The sequence below is a fragment of the Biomphalaria glabrata genome, chromosome 13 (assembly GCF_947242115.1).
Source record: "Biomphalaria glabrata chromosome 13, xgBioGlab47.1, whole genome shotgun sequence".
NCBI lineage: Eukaryota > Metazoa > Mollusca > Gastropoda > Planorbidae > Biomphalaria > Biomphalaria glabrata.
This window is the reverse complement of record NC_074723.1, coordinates 9,824,491-9,836,048: the sequence shown is the minus strand read 5'-3', so window position 1 is coordinate 9,836,048 and position 11,558 is coordinate 9,824,491. Positions and strand designations below refer to the sequence as shown.

Here is an 11,558-nt window from a genome sequence, read left to right as displayed (position 1 = left end):
TTTTAACAGCTTGCTTTTTTATGAAGCATAGGAATGAACATTTCTAGAGAAGTAAAATTTCCTTGTATTTTTTTTTCAGGTTAAATATTTTTTAAAAATTGGTACTGTACATGTAAAGGTCACCTACCCTATAGATCACAAGGTCTGAAAGAGGAACTTTACTTTACTAATGTACATAAGTGTATGTATATCTTCACTAAAAGATCTGGATTTTTTTTCCCATGTCTATTTTTGGGACTAATTTTATTGAAAGATTCTACATGCTGGATGTTTTGTTTAAATCCTAAATCTAGTTGAAATGTTTGGTTCCAGGCCTCACCAAGAAAAGAATGTAGAATATGCCTATCTGACTTAAGTCTTGAGGGTTCTTGTCAACCATAACTTTTTTGTTATTGATATTAAACAGCTTTGTAGATTAATTCTCCAAATATATACTGTTATAAACCGGTAAGGTTATATATGGATGGCTACCTGGTTGTGTTCTTTGCGCTCTGCACTGGCATATCGGTAGTTCTAAACCCTCCCTGCTGTCCAGCAGGAGGTTTAGGCTAGGATATAATAATCTTCAATTTTGAAGGAATATTTAAAACAAATCAATATCCCAATAGCCCTAAAAAACAACAAACTTTTCCTCCAGAAAGTTGAGCTATTTAAAAAAGAGGGATCTGTGGCTGAGAGGCTTAAACTGATTGGCTACCCATCAAAGGGACTCAAGTTCGACACCCTACTTGAGCAAAGTAGTGTTTACTGAGCGTCTTAAGGGGCAGCACAGAAGACCTTCTCCACCCACTCATCCACAAAGGAGATGAGACCATAGTGCACTGAGCATGCTATACGTGTTGTCACAGAGAAATAAATAAAACACTGTAGACATTAATAATAACAATTAATGAGCAAAGACTTTGTATTGATATAAGTAGACATTGAAGACTATCATTTTATTACGTCACATCCTTTTAAGTACTTTCTCACAAAACCATTCACAACAAACAATGACAATAAACATATTAGCATATGCTTTGTTTTAAAGTTGTTATCACAATTATTATTTCTCTTTGACAACAGAACAATAAGCATGAAAGTTGTGCTATATAAAATTAATTTAAAAAAAAACTTTGAGGGTTTTATGAAAGGAGTAGCTAAGTCCAATTAGTACACACAGTTTCCTGAAAGTGTTAATTTTTAGGTGTTGCTTTTCCACTAACTAAATAACATAAATTTGTGTTTTCTGCTTCAATTCATTGAAATGAATCTTAACAATTATCTACAGGAATATTTTATTTATGTATTTATTATGGTACCCCATCGCTTAGTTTTATAATAGCATTCCATTTTCATGTGCTGTTGTGTTAGGATGGCCATAAACATATCATTAAGGTCCTTCAGTGTTTGCTGAATCTATGGTGATGGTTTTCTCAACAGTTGATATTATATATGCTTGAAGTGAGCCTTGTTGTATTGAGTTAGTCCCACTGGTCTCACCAAGCATTATGTTTACATTTTACTTTGAAACTGTGCTGAGTCTGTCTATTTAGTAAACATACATATATATATATAGTAGGCAAAACATAACGCTAGGAGATTTGTGTGACCAGAAAAGTAGAGAACAGAATCTCCTCCACTGATTTCTATTTCTAAACACAGTGTCAAGAAAATGGGAAGTACCGGTAATAAAATATTGGAATAATAAATGATAAAAAAAGATTATGATAAACTGCTTCTAATTTATACAAATGATAATTTTAACATTGCACAGGAGATCCATTTGTTTGATCTCAGAATCAAAGTGGTGCATCAAAACTGAAAAGTAGTCATTGTGGTAGATATTTAAAGTTTGGAGTGCTCATTTATGTCTCCAAAGTCTTCGGGAAAAGTATGTTATTTTTCATTATTGTTATCCTGGATTTTTTTTTTTTATAATTTTGTCTGTCAGTTTGTAATACAATGAATGGTTTGTTGCCTATTATAATCTTTTAGTCCTATTGGTTATGTAATTTGTATTTATATTTGGGAAAATGTAAAATCAAAGCTAAATTTCTGATTCTTGTGTTGTGATTTTGTTCATGTCTACTTGGTTCTCAAGAGCAACATTGCAGTTCGCAGCATTTCCAAGACAACTTCCTCCTACACTTTTATAACTGTTCATAGTTGACAATAGGACTTGCGACAAATTTAATTAATGACATGTGTCTCAATATTTGCTTTTAAATGATAAGAAAACAGCAATTGAATAGTTTGTTGTGCTTGTTAATCTTTGCATTCCTTGAGTGTTTTAACTTTTATATATTTATTATATTAGTTATACTTGTTTAAAGATAAATTATTTTTGTGAAAAGAATAAATATTCCCTTTTATGAACTTATCTTGTTTACTAAAATTATATTACTAACTTCTGATACATTGAATTAAAGCAGAAAACTTAAGCCTTCAATATAATTCCAACTGTAACGTCAGCTTAGCTTGAATCATTTCCATGACAAATGTGTGCTTTTGATTTGTGCTTATGAAAAAGATTTGATTGGATAAAAAAAATGTCACACACTTTATTGTCTTCATGTTAACTGTAAAGCAAAAATTGAACATTTCTTAGGTAAGAACAAAAATTTAAAATAAAGGTTATTAATTTTTCATCCGTGGTAGTGGTTTTGTAAAATTGCAATAAAGCCATGAGAGTATTAACTTTTTGTTCTGTTTAAAAATGAGTTGTTTTAAACAATTTTGTTTGTAATTTTGTTAATGCTTTTGACCACAACTGACATCTACATATGTTAAGAGACAGCTAATTTTTTTAGTTCAGCACAATAGTAGACTGCTTAAGCCTAGTATTATGATCTCTTAAAATAAAATCTGGGGTCTGAGAAGTAGGCAATAGTGGTTAAACATTTTAATTAATGTTATAATTATAACGGCATTCCCTCTGCACTACAGAAGTTCTGTTTATGCATTGGCAACACTTATAATTTTCTTTTAACAAATCACTTTTAGAAAAATTATTTATCTAGCCAATATGACATTTTTTTTAGCTATGTGTATGTGCCACCATTCTGGTATCTGAATGACAACTTAGGTAATTAAAACCAATGATATACACCATCTGAGCTATTTTAGTACTTGTATTTCATATAAAAGAAAAGATTAAAAAGTACTTTTCATTCCAAACCTACATTTTTTTTCCCCTTTAAAAAAAAAGACAACACGCTAGTATTACTACCTTTATTGTCATTATCAAATGTACATCTTTTGAATATTGGATCAATTATAGTTAAAATAATACAGGTACTCACAACTGACTATTTTGTGGACTTCAGTTATTTTTAAAACAAATTAATATACTTACCATTTAAGACTTTTAGACTGAGAATTTTTTTAAAAGACAAATTGGAATTCAAAATGACTAGGTATTATCATACATGTAATTTCATACCATAGTTTTCCTGATATCAATTCATATTAGTTAAATGTGTCCAAGATCAAACCTAGGTCTCCCCCCTCTGTCTTATAAATGCTGGCTGTAAAATTTCAAGACTTAGCATTATAACTACTATTACATTATATATTTACTAATTTAATTGTGTTAAAAACAGTTATTAAATTTTGTTTTTATTGAACAGATACAGGGTAAGCACAAAGATATCTCAAAAAGTGACATAAAAAAATCATGTTTTGGAATGACACACATTTTAGGCTACAGTCAAAGTTTTATATGGTATATGTGGACGTAGAATTAATTGTAAGACTACATTGAAAAGATTTTGTTTTCTGTCTGGAAGTGATTATTTTTCTTAAAGATAATTAAGAGAACAGAAACTTTGACTTAAATGTATCCCAAAACAAACTATTACATCCTGAGATACCAAAGGTCACAATAGCTTCCTCAAAGTAAAATGTTTGTGTGGTTCCAATTTTTATTTCAGAGACTGCAAGCCAGATTATGCTAGGAAAACCAGCAGTTAGTGTGTTTAATTCTAGCTCAATAAACACTTAACAAATAGTTTGTTGCAAACCAAAATAAGGTGTTCTGCACCCACCCCCTTTTTTTCCCCCTCCAAAACCATTGATCCTTGGAAATCAATACAAATTTTTAAACAATCTTTTCTCTCATTGAGATACTTAATCTCATAAGATGTTCTTTTGCACAAGTTTTGACAGTCTGGGAAGAATTCAAGAGTTACAAACTAATACCACACCAAGGCAAGAGCTGGTCTAAGGGTAGCTCATTGATTGTCTGTACATTCCATTTTTTTTTCCAAATGAATCTTTGTGTGCTAACCCTGTATTATCAATTGATGTTTTTTTTTTCAATTCTCAACTTAAAAAGAGACGAAAAAATTTACAATGCTAAAAAAAAAAGACACCAACACAATAAAATGAGATTGTGACAGAGTTTATATTACAGATGTTAAAATGTCATATTTTACCTACACCAAAGACAACTACAATGGTAGGACTGTTAAAACAAAACAATTCCACATATTTCAACTAGGAAACAAAATGTATAAAAAGTTTCTATAACTGATTGTAAAAGTTACAAAAATTTTCAAATTTAATACCATGAAATATTAACCACTTAAGTCTGAAAATTTAAACATATCACGATTTCCTTTTTAAAAAAAAAAAAAAAAAAAAAAAAAAAAAAGTGAAAATAAAATTAGAGGCAGTTAAAAACCTGAAATAGTCTGGTGATAAATTAAAAACATTTTTGGACTTTTTAAATCAGTAAAAATGTAAATAATCATGGCTGATGTTCTAAAAACTGACGCTATACAAAACAACAACTTGATTTAAGAACGGTGCTTAATGTTTTATTTCTTCAAGTTTAGGCATTGAAACATCATGTACTGATTGCAATCATCCAACAAACGAAGACATGAAACATGAAGTACAAGTACTGATTGATGATATGATTCAGCAAACTGAGAACCCCTATGGTGTACAGCTAAAGAAGCAACCACATTATTTAGAGCGCGAAAAGACTGTACAGTGTATGAAAATATGGCGCAATCTTGTCACTTTGCAAAACCAAATCTTGTTGAAAGAGCCAAAACCCTTGAGATAACTTATGCTCCATAAACACTTTCATCACTGTATGCAATGTAAAGGAAAAAATCTTCTTCGTGGTGCTCCTATGAGAATGAAACAAAATATAAATACATATATATATAATATTTGGTCATTTTTCATATGCAAGCCTGCAGCCAGGACAGGACAAAAAGGATTCTAGTATGAGATCTTAAGTGAAGGGGTGCCCTTTCATACTTTTTTATGCGTCTAGTAAGCATATTTAATGATTTTTGGCATGAGGGGGGAAGGCAGAGGGACCCATACATTGTGTGGTTGTCTAAGGCCCAAATATTTCTGGCGGCAGACCTGTCATATGTGATGGAAAAGCAAAACACCAGCTTGATAAATATATATGTGTGTGAAAAAAATTAGAATAAGGAAACATCACAAACTCATATCTCCTAAATCAACATTTTTTTTTGAGGTGGTTTACAAAACTATTAAATGTACTCAAATGTACAAAAACACTCAGGTCTGTCTTCATTGTGCCATTTACAACCTTCATCTTCGATATATGACTGTTTTATAAATTATATTGGTGCACATTTAAAAAATATATATATATCTATATTATAAAGTAGAATGTGAGGTGTATGTATGTTATGAATAGAAATAAAAACCGCTTGACCAATCTTGATAAAACTTGGCAGAAATGTTCCTTGGGTACTAACTTAGACCATAGTGTATGTATGTAAGAAACTAGAACAGACACAAAATAGAGCAGTGCGATTCATAACAAACGAATATTCACATTTGACTAGAGTAACACCTTTAGTAAAATCACTAAATTTAGAAAGCCTTCAGGACAGAAGGCTCAAAAGTAAAGTAGCAATAATACATAAAACACTGAACCATAATCTTCAAATACAAAAACAAAATTTAATAAAATACTCTGAAAGACACAAAGATAAAGGCACATTCCTCGTCCCATATGCTAGGACAAATTTGTACAAATACTCGTTCTTCCCTAGTGCTATTAGAGCATGGAATGGGTTGTCTGAGCTAGCCAGGAAAACCAGTGACTTGGCAGAATTTAAGTCATTGGTTAATATGCATGACTAAATGCATGACGCGTAGGACGTAACCATCTTCTTTTTTGAAGTAACGTCTGTATTATATAAGATAAGATAAGATATTGTAGCCCTAGAACAAACTTAAGACCCTCAAAAAAAAAAGTTGAACAACTCTATTACAGCTATAGTATTTTAATGAATCTAGGCTTTGTTTACAATGTTGACATGAGAAAAGATCGAAAGGATTTAGATCTGGATCTAATTTTAAGAACTACACTTTGCATTTATAGTTTTTTACTTTGACACATGAAAATACAAAATATAGTCTATTGATTTCATTATTTAATAAAAATAACCTTCAAATTTGTGTTTCAAAAGCATTTTTACATAAATTCATTCTCTATATCTGCAAATTTATATTTCCTGATGTACATTCTTTCATTAGACATTAACGAAAGGTTACACATCTCCCTACTCCTAGGTCTAAAACTCTACTTCAACTCTAAGTTGATAGAAGTTCTCTTCGCAAAGATAGTTTTATGCTTTAACGCATGAACATACTAATTATAGTCCATTCATTTCATATTTTACTCAAATTAACATTCAAATTTGTTTTTCTAAAGCATTTTAATACATTCGTTCGCTAAAGCTGCGAAGCCGTGTTGAAATATACTCTTAATAGTTTCATTCATTCGCGTACATCTAATTAAAAAGGTTACGCATGTGCAGACCGAAATGTTACAAAACTTCGCTTCGCAAATGTCCGCTTTACTTAAAACATTATTATTTCTTCAATTGTTTCTAATGCACTATATCAGTGACTATATTAGCAATACGCAAGACCCGCGGGCAGCGGGTAATACCTGTCTAGTATATATATATATATATATATAAGAAATAGGGAAAATAAACTTTCATGCCTTGAATGGCCTCATTGTGTACACACCCTCAAAGGAATTAAGTAATCGTTACCTGATACAAAGCACCCATTGTTGCACTGGTTGGTGGAATTACATTGTTGACAAAGAAGAAGAGAGCATCCTCTGGTCTGAGGTGGATTCTCTTACGGATGAGAAAGTAGAACTGGCCAACAGTCAAATCAGATGGCACCAAATATTTCTTCTTATCCAGATCTCCAACTCTTGCCTTAGGAGCTTTTTCTACAATAACCTAAAGGATTGGACAAATGATTACAATTATTAACATGAATTAGTATAAATAGTGGTCATATATTTTTTATCGCAAAGTATTTTTACATGGGATGTGAGGCTGATTGGTGAAAATTACTTGAATACCAACTACTTTAAAAGACCTATCTTTCAGCTGTTCAGAGTGTGTGCTTTAAAAACTTATGAGGTAATAAGACTAAGGCAATCAGTTCTTTCTCTAAAAATAGCATCTTAGTCATACTTTTAAAAAATTGCTTTGATTGCAACTTTCTTGCGTATTGGAAATTCAGTGCTCTTATGTGGACATGTCAGCAAGACCGGCCTTAGTTAATTAGAGGCCCTAAGCAAAATGAATAGAGACCTGCTAGGTTTGATATTTAAAAAAGATTTAGAGCTAGGCCAGTAGACACAGAGCCATAGAGCTCTGCTAGTTTGAGATTTGATCTAAGTTTCACAATTTTTTATCAAAATATTTTTAAAGTCCTGAAGGATGCCCCCATCCTTTGGAGGTCCTGAGCGGCTACCTAGTTTGCCTATGCCTAAGGCTGCCCCTGATATCAGGGGAGAAGGAATCTGGAAGATGGTTTCTGAGCTGCTATTTATTGTGGATTTAGACACCATCAATAACAGGTAGAGGTGAAATGAGGAAGGCACTTTCAACTGTTTAATTTAAAAGGTTCAGAAGATAGTAAAACATATCAAACATACAATTTTGGCAGAGGTAAGGCTATTGAAAGGTTTATATTGCAAGTAATTGAAAATTAAAAAGATATCTGGCTATTTGAGTATAAAAATAAACCAACATTGTAATACTCAAGACATATCCTCTAGAAAAAATAAAATTCCTTATTTGACAGAACACAATTATTAAAAAACAACAACAGACACTTCAATATTATTAAAGAATTAATTTGATAGTATTTGGACTGATGCAAATGTGAAACAAATTGTCAAGGGGAGAAAAAGTGCTTTCTTCTATCTATCAAAGTGGCTGGTATCAAACAGCCTACTCTATAGAGTTACCTTCCACCTGCCAACACTTTTTGTGCCATATTTACACTTTGGTTCCTAGTTTGGTAATGGTTAAATTCGGTTTGTCTTAGTTGGGAGAAAATGAAAGTAGGTTGTTGCTCATCAGCCATTCTACACTAACATTTGGAAGGTCACATTTAGTAAAAATTAGTATTCATGTCAATTTGAGTACCAATATGTGCCATAAAAGACACTATTTTTTTGTCATTTACATCCTTTAGACATTTGTAAAATTTAGACACATCACATTGTCCAGTGTTAATAATAACACATTTGACAATAAAAATTTTAGATTTAGTCTATATTATGATCCTCAAACAGCTGAAATACATCATTGTAAAGTGTGTGACTACTAGATCTAGATAGATTAGTACTACTCCTATGTATTGTTGTAACCCTTTTGGCGACACAATAGGGTTAACTGTGTAAGATCGGCTGACATATATGACACAGTTTAGCGTGCTATATCAATGGGCAAGGGACTAACAGTCTCTGTCTTCTCGCTGTCCTGTGCTGCCTTACACACTCTGTTTCTGGTCCAGAAAAGGCTTCTGATCACATGACCATAACACAGGTCATATTGACATGCAAAATTCATACCAGTACTGCCAGACCAGAAACAGAGTGTGTAAGGCAGCGCAGTTCAGCACAGGACAAAGAGAAGACCGAGACTGTTAGTCTGACATGAAGTCTGTCCTGGTGGGGTTCTCGAGTGAAACATAAGAGTCCAGGTTGACATAGACAGAAGAGTTTAGTTATGGCATTACGGTGGTGTACAATGTAACATTTGTAGTAGTTTATTGTGTTGCCAATTGTGTCAAATTGGCTGTTTTTATTTACTCATTATTAAAGTACCAAATTATTTGGAACTCTTGTTGTCAAGTTCTTGTGTCAGATGTGTTGTGTGTTGAGCAGTGTTAATAGAAGTGCTAATTAGGATAGAGAGAATCGTAACAGTATTTAAAAGTGTGTTTATTCTACGGTACTGAAATTGAAAACAATACAAAGGCAATAGAAATATAGACTTAGTCATAGATTAAACACTCATCTCAGGTGTCTAAGGACTTTATTTCATACTTTTTGACTTTGGAGGTTGGGGTGAAACTTAACCCACGAAGCGTCTTAAGAAACTTTCTGTGGCGTTCGGGGAGTTTTAGCATTTTTAATGCATGTTAGAAAATGGTCTTAAAATGCCATAAAGTGAAGGTTGATATCCATGTTTTATATATATTCTGAAAGGTAATTGGACAACGAACACTATAGATCATATATTGAACACCTGAATTTGATCAGTTGACCTTGACCCTGACCTAATTAGTATGATTGATTTTTTTTATCAACAAAAAAGCTTGTTTGCTGACCTCTGTGAGAAACATTTTTAGAGCTATAACAAAAGTTTTGATGTAATTGGATAGCCCATTCATTTTCCTTTATAAATAGATATATAATTTTGTTAAAAATGGACCATTAGATTTGAAAAAAAATATTTTTTTAGTGACTTGGTTACCCTTTTAATACAAGTAACAGTGAAGGAAAAAAAAATAGATAAAAGTCGTTTTTTTTTTGTTCAGTTAAGTTAAAAGCATTTAAAGATTGAAAAAATAGAATACTTAATGCATAAAGAAGTCAATATTATCATTAATATGCTTCAATCTATCTTAAAATGTCTTAAATTTCACTAAATTTTGACTAGGTCTAGGTGCAGATCCAGTCCGGTCTCTAGTCTAGAGTCTAGATATAGACTCTAGACTTTAGATGACTATGGACAGTACGGACATAAATCATCGGCCACTTCATGAATAGATCTAGATCTAATATATAAAATATTCTCATTATTCCTAGATCTAAATCTAATTGTAATATTAAAAAAGAACAACTAAAAGTATTTGAAACTTTATGTTTTGTAACATCTCATGGACCCGGGCTAGCATCGGACATTGCAAGAAAAATTCGCCGGTGAATAATCAGCATGTAAACACAAAAACAGATGGGGAAATGGGCTATTTTTGGATCTGACAGGAAGAAGAATGTCTAATAGATCTGAAGTTTAAAAATGGTCACTTTAAAACGTGGATTGGAATAGAAAATCAGCAGTCTAAAGTCGGCCGATTATATCGGCCGGGACGCCACAGAAACGCCGACAACGCTTCGTGGGTTAAAAGAGGTTCTACTTATAAATAATAAAATGGTTAATACCCTACTACTTCTACTAGATTTAACTCTTACTTAATGATTTAAAAATAATAGTCTAGATTTAATATTCTAAACCTAGATTAGATCATAATTCATATTAAATTATCAATATAATATACTTATATAGAGTATAGAGATCTAGATATGATATTTTTAAAAATTATGTAATAATAATATTAAATATTAATACTAAAACTACAAACAGAGGTCATCTTTATTCTTATTCTAGATCTCTTATTCTCTAGATTAGGTCAGCAGGAGCAGTGTCAATGACTAGTAAGACTGAGAGCGCTTCTGAGACTTGTTATTCAAGTTATTGGATTCTAGACTGAGTAGACTAGAGTTGACAAATAGACTATAACTATATTTAATATTATAGACTCTAGATCTAGTATATTAATATTAAGTTACTATAAGAATAAGGATACAACTGTAGAATTTCTGTGTAGAATCTCCAGACTGTCGATCCAGTCTAGTATTTCTGTCTACATCTAGTACCCTATATCTAGACTAGAGTCTATCTAGAGTAGAGTCTATTGACAATCATTATCATTCAATCAATAGACGTACAATATAGATCTAGTGATAGTCTGAACAATAGACCACACACAAGTCAAGTGCACTGCAACTAGTGCAAGCCACAAGAATTGTGAAGAAATCAATCATTTTTATTTTTATTGCTTACTGGTACTCTGTCTGGATATTTCTTTCTAATTTTTTCTCCTTCAGCTCGTCTTTTTTCGAAGGGATGTTCCTCTTTGTACTGCCACTTCATTTTCTCTGTAAATTTAGGTTATCTGAGAGTTAAAACGATCTTGTAAGACAATGACGTTGCGTTTGGCTCTGAGTTTGTCAACAATAAAGATGGCGAGTTGCTTGATTAAAAATCCTTCCGCGTATCTAAGATCTAGATAGTCGGATTCTATTTACTGAAAATTTCATATGATTTAAAAAATATATATGTGCTAAGTAATCTAACAACAAAAGTACATATTAATACGGATTCTAAAAATAATGTCTTTCTAAATAAGGTTTAACTAATTAGAAAGTTTTTTCCCTTATGAAATCACGCGAAACTCCAAAATAACCG

At 31.9% G+C, this 11,558-nt stretch overlaps 1 protein-coding gene across 1 annotated transcript; it reads right to left on the bottom strand.

The window, feature by feature from the left end:
• Positions 1-3,198: 3,198 nt before the first annotated feature.
• On the bottom strand, positions 3,199-11,558 carry LOC106078713 (gamma-aminobutyric acid receptor-associated protein). The gene is made up of 3 exons (XM_013239710.2): positions 11,154-11,558; positions 7,047-7,244; positions 3,199-5,123 (listed from the first exon to the last, which is right to left on the bottom strand). The coding sequence occupies exons 1-3, from the start codon at positions 11,241-11,243 to the stop codon at positions 5,058-5,060; spliced, it is 354 nt and encodes a 117-aa protein (XP_013095164.1). The 5' UTR covers positions 11,244-11,558; the 3' UTR covers positions 3,199-5,057.